The sequence below is a fragment of the Heterodontus francisci genome, chromosome 33, assembly GCF_036365525.1.
Source record: "Heterodontus francisci isolate sHetFra1 chromosome 33, sHetFra1.hap1, whole genome shotgun sequence".
In the NCBI taxonomy this organism is placed as follows: Eukaryota; Metazoa; Chordata; class Chondrichthyes; order Heterodontiformes; family Heterodontidae; genus Heterodontus; species Heterodontus francisci.
The window spans coordinates 34850914-34872877 of NC_090403.1; the positions used below are offsets into that span (position 1 = coordinate 34850914).

General features: G+C 43.2%; 1 protein-coding gene across 1 annotated transcript; it reads right to left on the reverse strand.

Annotated features, from left to right (window-relative positions):
* Nucleotides 1-8066: 8066 nt before the first annotated feature.
* LOC137347917 (glycoprotein-N-acetylgalactosamine 3-beta-galactosyltransferase 1-like) lies at nt 8067-21494 on the reverse strand. The gene is made up of 4 exons (XM_068012966.1): nt 21359-21494; nt 17903-18098; nt 15797-16464; nt 8067-8592 (listed from the first exon to the last, which is right to left on the reverse strand). The coding sequence occupies exons 2-4, from the start codon at nt 18090-18092 to the stop codon at nt 8404-8406; spliced, it is 1047 nt and encodes a 348-aa protein (XP_067869067.1). The 5' UTR covers nt 18093-18098; nt 21359-21494; the 3' UTR covers nt 8067-8403.
* Between the last annotated feature and the right edge of the window lie 470 nt (nt 21495-21964).

Here is a 21964-nt window from a genome sequence, read left to right on the forward strand (position 1 = left end):
CTCTGGCGAATGCTGGCAACTGACTCCCACGACTTGTGATCAATGTCACACGATTTCATGTCACGTTTGCAGACGTCTTTATAACGGAGACATGGACGGCCGGTGGGTCTGATACCAGTGGCGAGCTCGCTGTACAATGTGTCTTTGGGGATCCTGCCATCTTCCATGCGGCTCACATGGCCAAGCCATCTCAAGCGCCGCTGACTCAGTAGTGTGTATAAGCTGGGGGTGTTGGCCGCTTCAAGGACTTCTGTGTTGGAGATATAGTCCTGCCACCTGATGCCAAGTATTCTCCGAAGGCAGCGAAGATGGAATGAATTGAGACGTCGCTCTTGGCTGGCATACGTTGTCCAGGCCTCGCTGCCGTAGAGCAAGGTACTGAGGACACAGGCCTGATACACTCGGACTTTTGTGTTCCGTGTCAGTGCGCCATTTTCCCACACTCTCTTGGCCAGTCTGGACATAGCAGTGGAAGCCTTACCCATGCGCTTGTTGATTTCTGCATCTAGAGACAGGTTACTGGTGATAGTTGAGCCTAGGTAGGTGAACTCTTGAACCACTTCCAGAGCGTGGTCGCCAATATTGATGGATGGAGCATTTCTGACATCCTGCCCCATGATGTTCGTTTTCTTGAGGCTGATGGTTAGGCCAAATTCATTGCAGGCAGACGCAAACCTGTCGATGAGACTCTGCAGGCATTCTTCAGTGTGAGATGTTAAAGCAGCATCGTCAGCAAAGAGGAGTTCTCTGATGAGGACTTTCCGTACTTTGGACTTCGCTCTTAGACGGGCAAGGTTGAACAACCTGCCCCCTGATCTTGTGTGGAGGAAAATTCCTTCTTCAGAGGATTTGAACGCATGTGAAAGCAGCAGGGAGAAGAAAATCCCAAAAAGTGTGGGTGCGAGAACACAGCCCTGTTTCACACCACTCAGGATAGGAAAGGGCTCTGATGAGGAGCCACCATGTTGAATTGTGCCTTTCATATTGTCATGGAATGAGGTGATGATACTTAGTAGCTTTGGTGGACATCCGATCTTTTCTAGTAGTCTGAAGAGACCACGTCTGCTGACGAGGTCAAAGGAAACATCAGAGGAATGTATGATGGCATGAAGAGAGCTCTTGGGCCAACCATCAAGAAGATCACCCCCCTCAAATCTAAATCGGGGGACATAATCACTGACCAACGCAAACAGATGGACCGCTGGGTTGAGCACTACCTAGAACTGTACTCCAGGGAGAATGCTGTCACTGAGACTGCCCTCAATGCAGCCCAGCCTCTACCAGTCATGGATGAGCTGGACATACAGCCAACCAAATCGGAACTCAGTGATGCCATTGATTCCCTAGCCAGCGGAAAAGCCCCTGGGAAGGACAGCATTACCCCTGAAATAATCAAGAGTGCCAAGCCTGCTATACTCTCAGCACTACATGAACTGCTATGCCTGTGCTGGGACGAGGGAGCAGTACCCCAGGACATGCGCGATGCCAACATCATCACCCTCTATAAAAACAAAGGTGACCGCGGTGACTGCAACAACTACCGTGGAATCTCCCTGCTCAGCATAGTGGGGAAAGTCTTTGCTCGAGTCGCTCTGAACAGGCTCCAGAAGCTGGCCGAGCGCGTCTACCCTGAGGCACAGTGTGGCTTTCGTGCAGAGAGATCGACTATTGACATGCTGTTCTCCCTTCGTCAGATACAGGAGAAATGCCGTGAACAACAGATGCCCCTCTACATTGCTTTCATTGATCTCACCCATGAAATGCCTTGAGATATTAGGTACAAAAAATAATGGCTGATGGAATGTTGGCCTTTATCTCAAGAGAGCTGGTAAACCAAGGGGTGGAAGTTATGTTACAACTGTACAGAGCTCTGGTTCGACCCCATTTGGAGTATTGCATTCAGTTCTGGGCACTGCACCAACGTAAACTTGAAGAGGGTGCAGTGCAGATTCACCAGAATGATACCAGGGCTAAAAGGGTTAGATTTTTGAGGACAAATTGCATAGATCAGTCTAGTGTTCCCTTGAATATAAAAGATTAACGGGTGATCTAATTGAGGTGTTTAAGATTTGATAGAGTAGATAGAGAGAAACTATTTCCCCTGATGGGAAGAGTGCAGACCAGGGAGCATAACCTTAAAATTAGACCTAGGCCATGTAGGGGTTATGTCAGAATGAACTTCATCACACAAAGGATGGTAAAGATCTAGAATTCTCCCCCTCAAAAGCTGTTGAGACTGGGTCAATTGAAAATTTCAAAACTAAGAGTGATAGATCGTTGTTAGACAAGGGTATTAAGGGTTAAGGAAGCAAGGCAGGTAGATGGAGTTAAGCTACAGATCAGTCATGATCTAATTGAATGGCAGAACAGCCTTGAGGGGCTAAATGGACGACTGCGGTTCTTATGAGACATTTCACCATGTTAAAGGGTCATGTGCAAGTTGCTTTTACTCATTCCTGCAATCCCCTAGTGACAAGTTCCAAGTTTCTACCTCCCTGTGTTATGAAGCGGAAAGTTTTTAAAAAACTTTTTATGGGATATGAGCGTTGCTGGCCAGGCCAGCAATTTTTGCCCATCCCTAACTGCCCTTGAGAAGGTGGTGGGGAGCTGCTGCCTTGAACCATTACAGTCCATGTGGTGTAGGTACAGCTACAGTGCGGTATGGAAGGGAGTTTCAGGTTTTTGACCCAGTGGCAGGTGAAGGAACAGTGATATAGTTCCAGGTCAGGACAGTTTGGGGCTTGGAGGGGAACTTGGTGGTGGTGCTTCCATAGGTTTGCTGCCCTTGTCCTTCATGGCGGTAGAAATCATGAGTTTGGAAGGTGTTGTCAAAGGAGGCTTGGGGAGTTGCTGCAGTGCATCTTGTAGATAGTACACACTGCTGCTGGTGTGTGTCAGTGGTAGAGGGAGTGTTAAATTCCAGAAAGCTTGTTGTGCAAGGCTGATGCTGGAGCCTACCTTTACTCAGTTTCACATTTATTGTATGGAGTAAAAGAATTAAAAACACGTAGCTCCTCACTCAAAAAACCTCCACCAGTCTCAGTAAGTGTCTGCTTGTAAATGCTCAACTGAGACCCCAATTAACACCATCCACCTGCATATAATTAGACAATTGACAGATTAATAGGGAGTGAGTGTTTAAGGTGCTTTAAGTGCTTTTTTGTGGGGAAATATCAGGTGACCAATCACTTTGAATTGCTGCCATTGCGTGGTTTGAGCAAGATAGCTGGTGAGCTGCGTACAACAGCAACAACTTTCATTTATATAGCATCTTTGATGCAGTAAAACATCCCATGGCGCTTCACAGGAGCATAATCAAACAAATATTGACACCAAGCCAAAAAAGAACATGTAAAGACAGGTGACTAAAAGCTTGTTCAAACAAGTAGGTTTTAAGGAGTGTTTTAAAGAAGGAGAAAGAAGTGGAGAGTTTAAGAAAGGAATTTTAGACTTTAGGGGCCTGAAGGCAAGCTGCCAATGGTGGGGTGAAGGAAGTGGAGCATACACAAGAGTCCAGAGATGGAGGAATACAGAGTTCTCAGACGTTTGGAGGATTAGTGGTTTGGAAAGAGCGGGGCAAATAAAGGCTAAAAAGTGAAAATGTGAAGAAGATTCATTGCATCACAAGACGTCAGTGAGATTACGATTTTGTTTTGCTCGAAAGAGTCACCATCTCCATTTATTTTCCTCGCCAAAGACTGTTGGAAGCTAAAGAAAACTTACTGTTCCACATCTAACCAAGAGGAGGCAGAAGTGTGAAGCAGTCCATCCCACCCCCATGGTGTGGTGCTCCACCTAGTGGACAAGATAAGAACTACTGGCATTTGAACTTGTAACGCAACAGATTCCAATTGTTGCCCATTGAAGTTTACCAGCAAACAAACGCATGAATCAGCACAAAAATGTAGAATGATGGACAACAAGGAAGGAATGACCAAGAATTCATCTGATGAGCGCACAGCAAGAGGGAGCTTGAGCATCATTCCAGAATGTCAGTTATTGCTCTATAATTCATTTTTTGGAACCTTTCTTTCCTTGACATTGTGGTGGAATTGTTGCCAGCAATAACCATGTTGATCTGCATTGCTACATTGGCCATGCTGAAGAATTAACAATAGAAGTGGGATAGACAGGATTTTTTTGGATGGGGATATTTGGATAGGAACTTGCCGAAGCAAAACTAATACAAAAGCTTTATTTTTAAATAGTTATTTCATAGTCATATTGAAATAGGAACATTATTACTTCCATTAATCTAACAATTCAAATAAAATAAACAAAAAGATGAAACAGTCTTGTCAAACTAAAACTCTAAAGTATGAAGTTCAAGTGCTATTTGTCAATAACTTTGCCACTGTTTGCGGCAGGGATCTGTTGGACTTTTAGAAGAAGTGCAATTAATCAGTTTTCAGTGGTCAAGTTTGAAGAACTGACTAGCTCAGAAAGAAATGTTGTTGGGTTTGTGTTCTATCAAGTGATCTAAGGCACCTTTTCTCAAAGTAAGGAAAAAAGTAGAAATTCTGGATGGTGCTTGAAGACAACATTCTGTGGCTATATATTCCCATCCGACCCCTGCCCAGAGGAGGAGAGGCACCCGGTGAGAGGCCAACTGCGAGTGCCATGCAGTCGGTGCATCATACCTACTCACCCTGGTTTCGATGCAATGACTGCTGACTTTATTTGTAAATTGCTTGTTTTTTGTTAGCAGTCACAGGGGCTACTGAAGAATCCTGAGCAGAGAAGACTCAGCATCTGCTCTGTTGTTTGTTGATGATCTAAAATATGAGCCATGCCTCTCATTTGCACATGTAAGGGGTCTAAGACCTGTTTTAGGTGGCCATTGAGATGCCTACAAAGCTGTCTTTACAGATACAGTAACGCCACTAGCATAGGCACACATAGGAGTGGGGTGTTGCACCCCAGAATTTGGTCCTTTTTGCCACCATTTTCCACTTGGAAAACAGGGGTAACGAGGACCATTTTAGTGTGATATTGCGAATGCTCCTAAAAGAACTTAAATTTGTTTGAAAGGAATCCTTCTATCATGTCTTAACTTGCACCGAGTCCCATTCCCCTATCACCCCTGTGCTCGCTGATCTACATTGGCTCCCTGTCAAGCACGACCTGATTTTAAAATTCTCATCTTTGTTTTAAAATTTTAATTGCTCCACCACTAGTGGCCGTGCCTTCTGTTGCCTAGGCCCCAAGCTTTAGAATACCCTCCCTACACTTCTCTGCCTCTCCACCTCGCTTTCCTCCTTTAAGACACTCCTTAAAACTTACCTCTTTGACCAAGCTTTTGGTCTGTGTGGCTTGGTGTCATATTTCATTTTATAATGCTCCTGTGAAGCACCTTGGGATGTTTTATTACGTTAAAAGGTGCTATATAAGTATTTGTTGTATTGCAATAAATTGATCTTCATATTTGTGAAGCCTGTTGAGTTATTCCTTTAAAGCAGTTCAAACCACAAGCAGTTTGCTATAAATGTTTACTTTCATCTGTAGGACCCTTGCTTGACTTATTTTTAAAACTGTCCCATTTTAGAACAAGTTGCAGAATGTGTCTCAGTGTTTGTTTACAGTCTGCAGGAAGTTGTGTTTTTACCACAAATAAACAGGCAGGAACCTTCAAGCATTTCTGACAGATTTATGGAGTTGAATCATGAAAGACTTTCTGTCACAAGGCAGCATTTGTTGGGACAGACAGAGCAATACTCAGCATCAGAAGTTGAACATTTGTACATCAAATTAAAAGCGCTGGAAGTGAAGGTTCCAGAATAAATATAGTTGAAACAGTAACGCTTTTCCCAGCGTGTTTTGCCAAATACCAGTGGTGATTATTTTTGAAATATTACCGCTGCAGAAATAAGCAGTGTCATTTTATAGCAAAAGGTCATTTGGAGTAAAAAGAAACACTAAATTTAATTGCGTGCATCCGCAGGCTAGCGAGGGGACTATATGTACGTAAGTGTGAGTATATGTGTCTGTGTGACTATGTATATAAAGAAGCAAGTGAGTGAGTGACCATGGGCTGCATTTTTGGCCCCCGTAGGGGCAGGAATCAGAAGCAGCTGGGAGCTAAAAAATAACCCCACCAGCCAGCGTACCGGTTCCCCGGGTCCATACAGTCTCCAGGCCAATTTTACAGAGACAGGATCAGGGACTAACAGGGCTACCCACCCACACACGGTGGGTAGCCAATCAGGCTCATTAAGAGCTTAATTGAGACCAATTTTCCAGTCAGCCTCCATGTTCTGGGTACCAGGGCTGGTTTAGGTGCTTGGAGGTGGACACCAGGCAGTAAGCCAGGGGATTAGTGCTCCAGGCAGGCCTATATGCCCTCCTTAAATAAAAACAAGAAATGCTGGAAGTACTCAGCAGGTCTGGCAGCATCTGTGGAGAGAGAAGCAGAGTTAACGTTTTAGGTCAGTGACCCTATGTCCTCCTTGTTTACTGGGGTGCAGGAGCAGTGACAGGCCACCCTGTAGAGGGGATATCCTCAGTGCCTTCCACACAGTGGTGGCATGGCTGTTCAACCTACTTTTTAATTAAAGATTTAAAAAAGTTGGGGAGAGGACACCTCTCTCCTGAAGCGCCCTCTCTTTTACTTACCTTTTATTGCAGCCTGTTGCTCCTTTCAAGCTAGAAGGCCTCTGATTGGCACTCCAGCTTTGACAGCCCAGCAGTCATCCTAATTGGACAGCGTACTTGCCCTCTGGCCATTAATTAGCCGCCCTCACGAAAATCACAGATGAGTGACTCTTTGCCCCGAAACACCACCCCCCCCCACCCCCGCCTCGACCTCTGTTTCTCGAGCCCAGAAGTCAACTACAGTCTGTTCCCAGACTGGTAATTATTCTTTCCAAAGAAAAGGGGCAATACCCAGAGCACAAATGGGTGAAAGAGGGACTCAGCTGTCACAAAAAACAATACAAAAGTATTTTTTGTCAAGATATTTAATTGGCAATAATTTGACCTGGTGAAATATACCAACTGGATCATTCACTGTTTCGTCTGCCCATCAAGGAATAAGTGTTTAACTGAAGGGAAAGCCTGCCTGATTTCAATTAGGTATATAGCCGATGTTCCACAAACCCATATGATTTATTATCTCTAGTAGTGTTACGCTCAAAGATTCAGTGTACACACACTATCATTTCCCTTGAATCACATTTTCCAACATCAGTTATTATTTTTGTAAATGTTAAATACATTAAACATACAGGTATGTTACCTAGAGACATGCTGTCACAATGAATAATTTCCTAGTATCTTTGTCTTAATAATAAAAATAGACCCCAAACTGTCATTTTCAAATATTTGTGTTAGGAACCTCCTGCAAATATTGGCCAATTCTGTTTGGCCCCCTATAAATATTGACCCTCTTCCACCTTCAGTAGGCACTGAGGGAACTGGAGTGCATCATCAACCCCCCAGGAATGCTATTTTAATTTGAATTGTTAAGTTTCCTTTAAATCTCTTCTTTTTTTTTTAGGGTGTATTAGTGGTGCCCCTACCTTAGGAGCACTTAGTCCCTCCTTTTTGGCCCAACCAAAAAGTTATTAAGTTTTAAAAAGAGGTATATTGACCCATTCCATGAGACCTCCTGCAAGTACTGAAACATTCCTAGGGACTCTCTGTCCTAACTTCTGAAAATCAGTCAGATACCCAAAGTAATCAGCGACTTTATCACAAAGCATATTTTTATTTGTATACAGCAAGAGAAATAATCTGCGACATTTTGTAGCCATTGTGACAGACACTGTTTCACCTCAATGTGAATTTGTCCAATTTTCTTGATTGGTGGAGCTCCTAGATATTCAATACGGAGGTGAACAGGTAGTTGTCGCCAACAGAATTGTAATTCTCAGCCTTGAATAGATCTTGACCCTGTTCCACATCTTGAATGGGGGGGGGGGGGGGGGGGGGGGGGGAGTGCTTTAATATTGTATGTTAATACAATCTCTGAGCAAAACCTAGCCCAGTGAAACATCTCGTTTGTAATTGTACCATTTGAAAGTCAATCATCTTGATGATTCACGCTGATAATAGAAAATAGAGTTCATTAGACTCTTGAGCATCCCTGATTTTAAATCGCTACACCATTCGTGGCCGTGTCTTCGGCTGCCTAGGCCCTAAGTTCTAGAATTTCCTCCCTACATCTCTCTCCCCTCCTTAAAACATACCTCTTTGTCCAAGCTTTTGGCCATCTACCCCAATATCGCATTATGTGGCTCAATGTCAAATTTTGCTTGATAATGCTCCTGTGAAGTGCCTTGTGACGTTTTTCTATATTAAAAGGTGCTCTCTAAATGCAATCTGTTGTTGCTATAAGTTTGGACATCTTCTTCAATGAAGTCAGGAATAAACTGACATTTGATTCCCGTGTAGTTTGTTCCCATGTTACCTCCCCCACTTGTCCTTTCCTTCCTTTGCCAGTTCTAGTGTTTTGGATGGGCTTGGGAAATCTGTAATTTTTCTGTATTTGTATCCCACAGCACGGAGATGGTAAATGTAATACTCCAGAATGTACATCAACTCGGGAGGTACGTAATGAAAGGAAATGGCCAAGTCAGAGCAGCACTCAGGACCCTGGGGAAAGAAGGAAGCTATGAGTTAGCACCAAACACATAGAAATGCAGTCCTTTCGCAAAGCTTTTAAACCACGCACGTCACTGCTATTGTGTTAAAACAAATGCAGCCTTTTCAATCTTCAAAGTAGAATTTAAGAAATTTATTGGACTATGTGATATTATTGTGCTCTAGTAAAAAAGCCATCTTTTAGGGGGGGGGGGGGGGTGGGAGAAGGTGGGGGGTAGGTGGGGGATGGTGAGTGTTGGGAGGAAGAGGAGAAGCAATAAATTTACACGTGGGACAGGAACATGAGCTAATAACCACTTTACATTCTTGTGCATTATCAGTATTAAGGAGACACGATTCAGATTTAAATATGCTCACAGCACAACCTTCCCTCAATACCAAGTAAACCCAATTCAAATGCAGAATTTCTCATGACCCTAACATGTAGAATTCTTGACTTTCCTCAGCCTTATTCTTCCCTGTGCAATTTACAGGATGCCCTGTAGGCCTCAACCCTGGATTTCTTAATTTAAAAAAAAAAGGCTGCATTTTCTCCCCATGACAATTAATAATGTCTTGAACTACAGAACATAGCGGCCCAAAGAGTCTATATCCCCAACATCAAGAATGGAATTCTTTTCAATAACTCAACTGTACTTAAGCTGGTTCAAGAACTATTTTATTTTATTGCTTCATGGTTATTGACCAGTAAAAGGATCGCCGTGAGTGATGGAAGGATTCAGGTATGACTCCTCTTAGTCTAGTCTGTAGGTTTATGTATGCCTATCGTTGTTTAATTGCCACTGTGCTCAGGTGGCATTGGCTCTATTAATATGTTCTAGAGGAAAAGAATCTTCACATAATTGTCAAATACCCCATGTGTCAGTGAATCCTAGCATGCGTTAAAAAAAATTTGCATTTATATAGCACCTCATCACATCGCTCAGAAAGATCTTAAAGCTTCATGTACAATGAATTACGCTGAAGTGCTGATCTCACAAACACAGTTTGATAAGTAACCAATTCTTCTGTTTTGGTTTTTCTGTCCTTTGCCTCCTGGACTCATTTAGTCGCAGATGGCAGGCGAGGTGTTGTCAGCAAGACAGATGTTAGATATTATACTAAACACATGGATTTGTGTTAGTTTTGGGTTAGTTTTAAGATATTTTTATGACCCTGGAATGAGAAAAAATGGTGTTGGTGAACCAATTCAGAATGGACAACAAATTCAGCCTTGCCAGCATTGTCTTCATCCCAAGGGAGGAAATCGGGCAATTTCTAGAATGAGTGGTCGATCTGCAGTGCCAATTTTATGTCCGAACAGCAAGTTGAAGATCTACCCTGCTGAGCCCAAGGGCAGGGTTTTCCCTGTGAGCGTCTGAGCCGCGCCTCAGGCACATATGGGTTACAGCCCGTACTGTGTGAGAAATGGTCACTCACCTGTAATTTTCCTCAAACTGGCCAACTAAGGACAGTGGGAGGACTCTCGAAACTGGAGGACCAATAGGAGGACCTTCAGCTTGAAAGTAGCAGTTGGATGCCATGGCAGGCAAGTGAGGGAAACGGTGCCCCAATATGCAAGTGTCCTCTCTCCAACTTTTGGAAGCAGTGACAGCTTCTAAGCCTGCGTGGATCACTGGCCCAACTGGTCTGCTGCCAGGAGGCTGCCTCCAGGGAGATGTACTGTCCCTCACCACCTGCAGGGGCCTGGAAAATCCCAGTCGGCCTCCAAAAACAGACTTTAATAGGCCTTTAGGCAGGTCAGTTGGCTACCCATCATTTGCGGGCGGGTAGTTCTGCCACCCAGCCACCCCCCTCTCAACTTCCTGCCTTCGGGAAAATGGCCTGGGGGTGGGATGGAGCCAGAGAATTGGCATGCCGGCTGGTGGCGTGAAATTCCGTGCCTGCCGTCCTCCAATCCTGCCCACAGCAGAGGTAAAAGTGCAGCCCATGTTGTATCCTACCACCACCGGCCTGTCTGAGATCAGATAACTCCATGTGGACCAGGGATTGAGCCTAGGACTCTCCTAGTCTGTACAGGTCCTGGGCTAATCTCCGCAGCCATTATACCATCAGACAAAGAAAAGTACACTTTTCAACAGCAAATCGCTGGAAAATTGTTGTTCCTTATACCAACTGTCGCACCCTGACTGAGATCAACTAATTCAGCACAGCCCAACAATCAAACCTTGGACCTTTTGGTCTGAATGGGTCAGTTACAAACTGCAACAGCTGCCATTTAATCAAAAACCTTGACACATTGATGAAATATCTGAATTGGAAATTTTTCTATTCTGCAATGGGCAAAGGTTCAAAGAAATTAGATGATAAGAACAGCAGTGCCTCTCATTATAGCTGCTCAAGGGTCATGTGATGTTCTCGTTCCAGGGTCATAAAAATATCTTAAAACTAATCCAAAGCATTACTCACAAATCCATGTGTTTAGTGTAATATCTAACATCTGTCTTGCTGACAACACCTCGCCTGCCATCTGCCACTGAATGAGTCCAGGAGGCAAAGGGTAGAAAAACGCCAGGAGATTACAAGACACACAACAAACACCTGGCGACTAGCTCAACCAAAACTGAAACTCTCCGACTGAACAAAGGTGACAGTGATAAGCTGTAAATGTGTAACTGGCTGTTACAGGTTGTCTTGCAGTAGGTAAGAGTGTTTGGTTCTGACAAAAAAAAATCCTTGATTGAAAATATTTAATTTGAAACAAATCATTCATCCTGATTTACAATAAAACTTTCTCATGAGCCAATTGTAGACATGTCACCCATCATGGTTTTAGAAAGTGTGTTGGACTTCAAGAGGGGAAAGTGGGTTTTGTTACCATTTTAGAAATTAAACATAGTGCAAGTGAAAACTCCTGTATGGCAGTTTGTTAACATAGCTTTATTACAGGATAATAATACTTGACTTTTTGGGAAGCCATTTTTTTTTTTTTAAATGATTATTTTTTTGTTCACCATTTTCTCCCTTTCCCTCTTCTCTCCTCCCCTCCTGGAATCCAGTTTCACCAGTGCTATTCCCTCCAGTACCTCAGTAAGTTGTCATTATGTGAGAGTTTTGGCAGTGAGTGTCTATAGTTTATTCGATTGCGAGTGCATCACAGCCGATCCCATTATGTCCCCACCTAGTGTCCACATGCACGTGTGCTTTTTTAAAAAAATTCATTCATGTGATGTGGGCGTCACTGGCCAGGCCACCATTTATTTCCCATCCCCAATTGCCTTCGAGAAGGTGGTGGTGAGCTGCCTTCTTGAACCGCTGCAGTCCATGTGGGGTAGGTACACCCACAGTGCTGTTAGGGAGTTCCAGGATTTTGACCCAGCAACAGTGAAGGAATGGTGATATAGTTCAAAGTCAGGATGGTGTGTGACTTGGAGGGGAACTTGTGGGTGATGGTGTTCCCATGCATTTGCTGTCCTTGTCCTTCTAGTTGGTAAAGGTCGCAGGTTTGGAAGGTGCTGTCTAAGGAGCCTTGGTGCGTTGCTGCAGTGCATCTTGTAGATGGTACACACTGCTGCCACTGTGCGTCGGTGGTGGAGGGAGTGAATGTTTGTAGTTGGGGTGCCAATCAAGCCGGCTGCTTTGTCCTGGATGGTGTCGAGCTTCTTGAGTGTTGTTGGAGCTGCACCCATCCAGGCAAGTGGAGAATATTCCATCACACTCCTGACTTGTGCATGGTGGACAGGCTTTGGGGAATCAGGAGATGAGTTACTCGCCGTAGGATTCCTAGCCTCTGACCTGCTCTTGTAGCCACGGCTACTGGCAGATGTAACTAGGTCGTGATCAAGAGACAGAACCTTTACCAAATTTCCCTTCCCTAACCTATGAGGACTGAGGCCAATGGAAACATCCTTACCACCATCTGGCTAAGATCAAGCAACTCTGCACAGGAGCTGAACCTGGAATTTCCTGTATGGCTCAGCTATTGACTGAGTTAACTCGATGAGCTGGTCAGGAGAGATTCTTTTCCGTTTTCTCAAACCATGCCAAAACACACAGTGCAACCATACAGACAGCAACCTGTTCACCCCAGTCTCCAAACATTTCTATGGGGACATCACTAAGAGGTGGACTGCATGATGTTCCCTCTGGTTTTCTATCTCTACTAGTTGAGAAGAGCCTGCTACTGCCTCCTAATTGCAGAGGTAGACCTTGCTAATCACCACATGGACTCGGAGAGCATGCAGCAGCTTAATTTTCCCTTCCAATCAATATTCATGAAATAAAATGGACACCAATCTCCATTATCTTGGTCAATGAACACCTGCACTATGCATAACACAGGTATCAATGGAGAACATGGGGCATAGCTTCCAAGCAGCCTAAACATCGTTTCCCTTTCTGTGTAGCACAGAGTTTCTCCTCCAATCCACCTGACAGTATGTGTGTAATTGGACTGGATATTCAAACACAAACTATTCAATCAAATATCCAGAATGAAAGTTCTAACCATCTGATTTGATTGGTCAGATCTGAAAGGAAGACTCTCCACTCTCAGCTCAAGCTGTTACTGGGTTTGATTTTGTTGCTAAAATGATAATTGCTAACATTGAGGCTGATTACACCATTGATTCTGCCTGTTCCATTGTCTGTAATGTTGCTACTCCAATTGTTCTACAACATGTATTATTGTGTGCATTTGTTCTGTAGAATAAGCTGCAGTTGCAATGGACCCTTCATTATTTGTCATAATGGAGGGATGCCCCCCACTTCCTGGGAGGATAATCGAGACTGCCCCTAGTCTGACACAGCAGGGGAAATTTCCCAATGGGTAATCGTAGGTCAGCCCTGGCTCAGTGGCAGCACTCTTGTTTCTGCATCTGAAGTGTGGGTTCACATCCCAGAGACAAGCACAAAATGTAGGCTGACACTCCAGTGCAGTACTGAGGGAATGCTACACAGTTGGAGGTGCCATCTTTCAGATAAGACATTAAACTAAGGTTCCATCTGCCTTGTCAGGTGGACAGAATCAACTGGCACTATTACAGCCAGTGGATTTCTGCCTGGTGTCCTGGCCCATATTTATCCCTCAACCCACATTACTAAATTGATTATCTGATCAGTAATTCATGGCGAGATGTGGGGTGTTGCTGTGCATAAATTGGCTGCTGCATTTCCTACATTACAACAGTGATGACACTTTGAAAGTACATAGTTGACTGTAAAGTGCTTTAGGTTATCCTGAAATCATAAATGATGCCACATAAATGTAAGTCTTTTTTTTTTGCTCCCATCACTTAAGGTACTTCCATCAATTTTCTGCTGTGTTACTTTAAAGTGGGGTTTAACTCATTTGTATCATACAGGCATTGAATGGTCACCCATCAGAAAAAGTCCCCATGTAAAGTTTTAAGCTTCTGATTACATAATCTAAATGGGGAAATCAAGCTCCTAAGTCTTGGGTTCTTCTATTTGAAAAACGATTGCATTCTTCAAAACAAATGCTGCATTGTCAGAAGTGCCATCTTTCAGATAAGATGTTAAACCAAGGCCCCTTCAACATGAAATATTGGAACCACTTCACATTTAAGTTATTCCAGGGACTGGACATCTAGACAATAGTTATTCATTCTGCTGGATCATGAACTCAAAATCTGTGATAAATCAGTTCAAAACACTCAATAGCATTTTAGTTGCTTTCTACAAAACAAAGCTACCCCCAAACTCTTGCTGATAATTGCGAGGAGCATAAGAGTTGGAATCACACTCTCGCTCTGTGTCACCTCTCAGCGCCTCTGAGCCTATCACCAACAACCAACATTAGCATGAACAAAAGGACAGAAAAACTGAAGGAGAATTGTTTTCATAAGTGGATTCTTTTAAAAGCAAGGCTGGCAAAGGCTGTACAGATATTAGAAGGTTTCACTAATGATTTTTTTTAAATGAGGTAAACAGATAAACAGAACTATCACTGAAATCCATGAATCGACATCTTATATCTAGGGCAGCACCGTTCGGCAGTAAAATCCAACAATTGTTATGCTGTAAAAAGAATTTCTCCCCGGCAATGTCATTAAGAAACACATCCATTCTTTGTCTCTGACAGATACAATTGATAAACGCTCAGATCTCCACACACTGTTCCAGTCCCCCAAAACACTCCATAAACTATGTTTAGGCACTAGAATCATGTGTTCACATACAATCACAGTGCCGGCCACTTTTCAGCCTTCTGATTGACTGTAATAATTCAAAAGTGTAACAATAGCACCAGGATAGTTGAAAATGATTCTTTACTCTTTCTTTTGAATTCTGCAGCCACCCAAGTTAGGATCTCAATGCCACACAAATCTGGCTGTATTTCACAAGGAATGTAGCACATTTCATAAACAAGGTCAAGCCAGCTGCCTTGTTTGACAGAAGACTGGCAGGCCAGAAATTCTTGGGGAGTGGTATAACCATTGGATGGAGCGGAATTTCCCGTCAGCCCACTGCCCACATCCCTGACCCAGTTCAAAACCTTGAGGTCAGGCCAATTGAAGTATTTTGGGCAGGCAGGCACCCAAATGGTGTAATGGCGTTGCAAGCAGAGGAAGATTTTCAATGCAGCACCTTGACAAACCAGCCGGATAAATTAAAGAGAAAGGTTGGAGAGCCCTCAATTCAAATTCACCAGGGGGCAACCAATATTTAAAAAGGGTCTGGGATCTACTTCTGCCAGGAATGGCTGGTGTCAGCCTGCCAGCTCTGCCTTTCCGGGTCACATTAGGACAGCAGGGTGGGGGTGGGGGCAGGGTGTCCACAAGTGCCCACTTCCAGCAGAATTTTATAATGTGAAAAAAAAAAGACTGAAGGTTCCGCAAAACTGGATTCCAACCAAATCTCTGCTGGATGCCTCCTTTGTTCTAACAATATTCCTCTCAATCCCAAATCCAGCCCCAGAAATGTCAGACATGGATATTTATCTCTGAAAGAAGGAAGGCCTCATAGTCAACCCAAGTTTGCACTCAGCCCATTGATCTCACCCAGGATAGTGGCATGGGTGGTATAAATGACTGTAGAGTCTTTCGGTTAGGGAGGGGAAATTCATTCAGGGCCCAAGCTCCTGATTGTTGCATAGTGACTCCAACTGGACATTGGCAGAGTACAGATTGGGCTTGGCTGTGATGTCCTCTATGCTCATTTGGCCTGATGCTTCCCTATATTAAGCACAGGTTGCTGTTGATTATATACAATGTATAATAAGTAACAAACTTACGTTTGTAGTTTTGTAGTAGCTGAATTTCCAGTACCAGAAGCTGGTGTCCGGACGACGTTTTATCAAATGACTCAGCAGACTAAGAGGCAAAAATGTCTCTCTTAAGTGATCATCTCTGGAATCTCCGGGTGTAATTCCAAGTATTTCCATACATTTTCCCAGTGCTAGATCCTCAACGTGGGAAGTATGATTGCAGGTCTTATCTCTAAAGGCTGCCACATACCTTTTCAGTGCTGTTTTGCTCAAAACATATCCAGCTCCACCGCTCATGTAACCCTGTTTAAGGAACATTTTAAAGCGTCTGCCCATGTATAAAGGCTCATCAGGGTTGTACTTTGAAAGCAGCAATCTGAGATTGTCGATGACGACATAGGTGTCATCATCGGCCTTCAGAAACCAGTCAGCCTCGTTGATGTGGTGCTCGTGCACATAATGGAAGGCTTTAATCGTTTTCCAGTACAGCTGCTTTCTGCCCTCTTTCGTTTCCAGGCCAATGGTAGGGAAATCCGCATTGCTTTCTGAGCTCATGAACAGCAAAATGCTACAGCGCTTGCCCCAGGTGGCTTTGACATGTTTAGCTTTTGTTTCTAGGTTTCTCGGCGCGGTCATCACCCAACAAAGGATGCGCACTTTTTTGTACAAATCATCCGCTACAGAGTGATCACGTTCTGTCAATGATAAAAACAGATTGCAACACCATCACCACATCCAAACTGAAAACAAAGATTTTGCATTATGGCATGTGCTCACTTCAAACATAATGACGGCCATTATTTGACATGACTGTTGTAGTGTGAGCAAAAGAATCAAATAACCAGTATACAGCATTGCTAGTCAGGGGTTATCGTGTTTGTGGTAATTGTGCATTCCACTCAAAATGCACAAGTATATTGAGCTCACATCAGCAGACTTCTAAATCTTTTGTACACATCTTTTGTGAAACACCTTTTAGTTCCCTTGAGAAAATCCTGAAGGAGCAGATTTTTTGTGGGATATGTCTCTGTGGATTCTTGCAGTACAATGTTTAAATGACCACTATTCATTTAGAAGCCTGGACAATGAATGTCAGCAGCGATTCCTCTGTTGGCACATCACAGCCATGTCCAGTGCTGTCCTCAATGAACCTACGCACTTTACAGTGGCTGTCCCCTGCCAGCAATCAGGAGCAGGTACTCTGGCCAATTGTTCCTCTCGTTAGTCTGCGGTTCAAAAGGGTAACTGCAGTATCACCTCTGCTACCCTGGCTATGAACAGACTGAGCCTGCAACCTTCCTGGTCTATAACCCCTGAAATCTGAGTGCCACGTGCCCATTGACAGCTGCTGCCTTCTTTCCCCTCAGGTGGCCTCCTAATTGTGGCTGGAAGTCTTGCCCCCTCCTCTTATGCCCCCATGATGCCAAGAGGCATCCCCCTGCACTGCCCGAGTGGATACAGAACACACCACGTGCTCCAATTACTGACTCAACCACCCAGGAAGTTCTTTATCTTAAACTTCAAGTGCACACATTAGCCCGTGCATTGTGAATTCAAGCTCTGTGCATTTAAATGTACCATCAGTTAGTTCTAGGGAATTGATAGATCTTTACTGCTGAGCTGCTTTATCCTGCTTTTCTGACTGAAATTAAGTGAGCTGACTGGGGCCCAATAGTGACTCAGGCTTGTGCAAATGTGAAATACTTTGCACTGTACTAATGCACTAGTGCAGCATTTAATGATACCTCAACTGGAACCATGACAAAATGCACATGGATTTTTCTCAGAGTTAGTAATCTTGGTTGGTTCATAGAGTGTTGCACGAGTATTGGTCAAAAGAGGGAGTGAAAGTACACAACTGAACAACCAGCCTTTTATGGATTCAACCAGAAAAGGCACTTGCAGATCCCACAGTGCCAAGGTAGTGTGCCACAATCTCCCAATTGAGGAAGACTTTGCAAATGTGAGAAAGAAAGCACCGGCTATGGAAGAATGACATAAATGCTCAAAACATAAAAGAGATTTTAAAAAATTAGAAGCACAGCAAGCTTTGCAAACTAAAGGAGATAAAATGAACAGTTAAAATGATGCCACTTATCAGTTTCAGTCATAAGTAAAGGATTAGTTACTTACTTGAACTAAAATTCATCATTCCTTTCACAAGGGAACTGTAATGATGGAAGGTGCGATGGTTGTGATTAGTCTGCATGTTATGTTGAATGTATAATGTGGCCTTGCTAACAAAATAAGTACAGATGAAAACTCCTATCACAATCCCAACGATAAAGTTGATAAAGGAGCTCACAGACCTTGGGACTGCCATTGTGTTCTGAGAAAGGCAAAAACAAATCAACACATAATTTGAGAAAAACAATGAATTATGCCGCAGCAACCCTGACTGGGATATTTACTTTGCTTGCTCATACACCAGATAGATTTTGAAATGACATGCTCAATGACACAATTGCAAACCTAAGTGTTTGCTTTTTAAATGCTGTAATTGAATTTAAAAGTCAAAGGACCATGGCTCATTATTGCAGAGGTGGGAGTGGTGGTCAAGGGTGATATGAAAAATGAGATCCTGCACTTTCAGTCAGAGTAGATCTAATTTCCCTTGAATATAAGTTCATGGTGATATTTACCCATGTCAAACTAGTAGCTGTACAATGCAATGCAAAGTCAGTAAACCAATTAAGCTGAAGGTTCTATGTTGGAGTCTGGCCAGTAACAAAAGTGTTCTGACTAGGCTTATTTGCATACTCCAGTTGCCTTTCAATGTTAGGACATCACTAGGTCACTGCTAACATTAGAGACATTCAAATTTAAGTGCAATGGACCACCAGGTACTTGACATCACACTAATGCTATATTGTAACCAGTGCAAAGCCCAAGTGATGCCACTTCCTGGAAATAGTTTCATACCTCTTGCCTTGAGTTTGATAAGGAGTCAGATTTCTGACCTGACTCCTAAGTTGTGCAATTAAGTTTGTGTTAATATATATCAAAAACTATTTTGTATTAACACAAGAGCAGTTGTAAAACTTGTCCATTGCTGCCCGTCTGGGTTGGATCATTAGGTGTTCCTTTACCAAGAAGAGAATTGTGCCCCTGGTTATGCTTCATGTGACCCCAGACAATAAGTGTCAGAAGGCTAACTGGCCTTATAGAGTATCACAGAAAAGGCTGATTCTGTTCTCAGCAGAGGCCTACACACTTTGCATCTGAGTCCACTGGATGGCAATCAGAAGGGGATACCTTGTATGATTCTTTGCTCCTCCCCATTGTAGAGGCAAAATTCTGGAAGCCAGTTCTAGAGCTAACTCGCAGACTGGGAATTTAATAAAGTACCTGCCAGTCGATTAGGCCTAGCATTATAAGTATTGGTTGGCATCTTTCCATCTATGAAAGATGATGGACACTCAACAAACAATCCATTTAGGTGGGGTGTCTTCTCTTGGTGCACCTTTGCTGATGGCTGTGAAAGCCAATCCTTGAGAGATACTGCATGTGAAGCTGCCAAGTGACGCTGTGAGTTGTGGTTTTTGACCTTGGTGCCTGTTGCCAAGCTGCTGCAGCAACTGGTCGTTGTGGTAGTGCACACCAGTCCACAATATATGTCCCTCTTTCGCCAGCTAGTGACTCTCATGTGCAGTAGTTGATATTTAGGGCCTTCATGTCATGCATGCAAGCATCCTTGAAGCGGAGCTTTGGGCGCTCCACTGGTCATCTGGCCCCGGCTACCTCACCATACAGAAGGTCAGTGAGTATGCGACTGTCTTCCATCCTGCGGATGTGTCTGATCCACCGAAGCTGCCTCTGTTTTATTAGTGCCAACACACTTGGGGACTCTGCCTTTGAGAGGACTGCTCATTTGTAATTTTTTTTCCTGCCAGGATATACCCATAATGCGCCACAGTTGGTGAAGGTGGAAATTATTGAGTTTCTTTTCCTGGTACCTGTAGTCGCCCATGTTTCACAGCCAAACAGCAAGGTGCTGAGACCACAGGCCTGATAAACAGTGAGCTTGGTCAGCTTGATGTTATCCCATGAGCGTTTCGTGAGTCGGCCAAAGTTGGTAGCTGCTTTCCCTATGTGTGTATCGAACTCTGCATCAAGGGACAGATTGTCTGTCACCGTGGACCCAAGGTAACAGAATTTACTAACCACTTCCAGTGGGGTGTTACTTCGTGTGATCAGGGGCGGAGATACAACACCTTGTCCCATGACTATGGTTTTCTTGATGCTTATAGTCAGGGAGAACAAGTTACAGGCATGGGAGAGACAGTCCATGAGTTTTTGTAGCTGAGTTTCCATGTGAAGGACTAGCACAACATCATTAGTGTTGAGGAGTTCTCGGATCAGGACGTGATATGTTTTTGTCTTCAAAGGTTGTAGAGTTTGCCACCTGACCTAGTGTGCAAGACACTCCTTCCATATCTGCAGGGAAGGTGAAGGTCAGGAGCATGGAGAAGATGCCAAACAGAGTGAGGGCTAGAACACAACCCTGCTTCACTCCAAATCTGTCAGATATGGAGCCAGCAAACTGTACAGTGCAGTGCGTGTTATCATGGTAGTATTATAAGTATTCTTTGATTATTAAAATATATATATATATATATATATATATATATATATTATTGTCTTCAAGGTTAAGAAAAGCGTTGCTTGGATAAATGTTTCCACCTACGGACAAGACCAGAACTAGCAGCCATAAATATAAGATAGTCACTAATAATTCCAATAGAGAATTCAAGAGAATTTTTTTTACCCAGAGAGTAGTTAGAATGTGAAACTCACTACCACAATGAGTTGTTGAGGTGAAAAGCATAGGTGCATTTAAGGGGAGGCTAAATAAACACACAAGGGAGAAAGGAATTGAAGTATAGATGGGCATAGAAGAAGGGCGGCTTGTGTGGAGCAATAAACATCAGCACAGTCCTGTTGGGCTGAATGGCCCATTTCTGTGCTGTAAATATTTTGTAACTTCATAATCTTTTTTCCACAATGAGCTGCTGGACAGTGATCATGAGGAAGTTTGCCAATTTTACCCACACACATACTTATGCCAATATTCTGCCTTGTGCTTTTTGTTTCAGTGGAACAGAAGATGTGTGGCCAATGTATACCAAATACCCCAATGAATGCTGGTCCTTTGGAAACTGGAATGGTGCCCACGTGCCCTTTTCCTTTTTCACCCAAGGCCAGTACATGACTTGATGACAATTAAGCTCTGGCATTCCCACCCTAAACCTTTCTGCCCTCCTTTAAAACTTACCTCTTTGACAAAGCTTTTATGTGGCTTGGTGTAAAATGTTGTTTGATAATGGTCCTGTAAAGGGACTTGGAACGTTTTACTATGTTGCTGTGTACTGCAAGTTGTTTTGTTGTAATATTGTTTTCTTGGGTGTGGGGGGGCGGTGGAGGGGAGGGAGTGTAACAGTGAAGGTAAATTAAGTTAAATAATTATCCAAGGTGCAGCACACCAAACATCAGAATCTCATTACCTGTTCATTATCAAATAATACCATTTGCATTTATGGCTTCCATTTATAAATGTTTCTGTCCATGTTAATGCCATCCAATTTTTACCTGGTTTTAACCATTTCGATGATCTTGTAAGACTCTTCATTTCCTGTTCTTTCACTTCTTCCTGATGTGCAACAGACAAATTTCTCTGTCTTGCTTGTTTATCTGGTCTTCTTCAAATAGCTTATACCTTGGCAAGCTTATTTTTATTTCAGTGCTGTTTCTGCTCTTTTGTTTTTGGGTGACAAAATGAGTGTGATGATGAGAAGTGTCCTTGTTGATTGGAAAAGAGCAAAGAATGTTCCACTCTCCTTTCTGCCTTCTCCCTGAAAATATCTTAAATCACTAGGCAAAGAATGTTAATAAATGATCAACTTACAACTTTGACATTCACAATGTCAAACACTATTTTTAGGAAACAACTTTTGTTTAAAACAATTCTGTGATAATCTTTCAATGTGAGCAGCTATAACTTGGTTTGCAAAAACGTTGGGTAAACAGCCTAGATGTAGGAAACTGGATGACACAAGATGTTGGAGCATTATTGTTTCACTGCTCTGGCCCAGCTTTAAGCCTTTGTTCACACTTCAAAATTCTAGTTACATGAATCACGTGCAGTTTAGATGAGTGCACTACATATCTCAGTGTAAATAGTCTAAATAAGTCCAC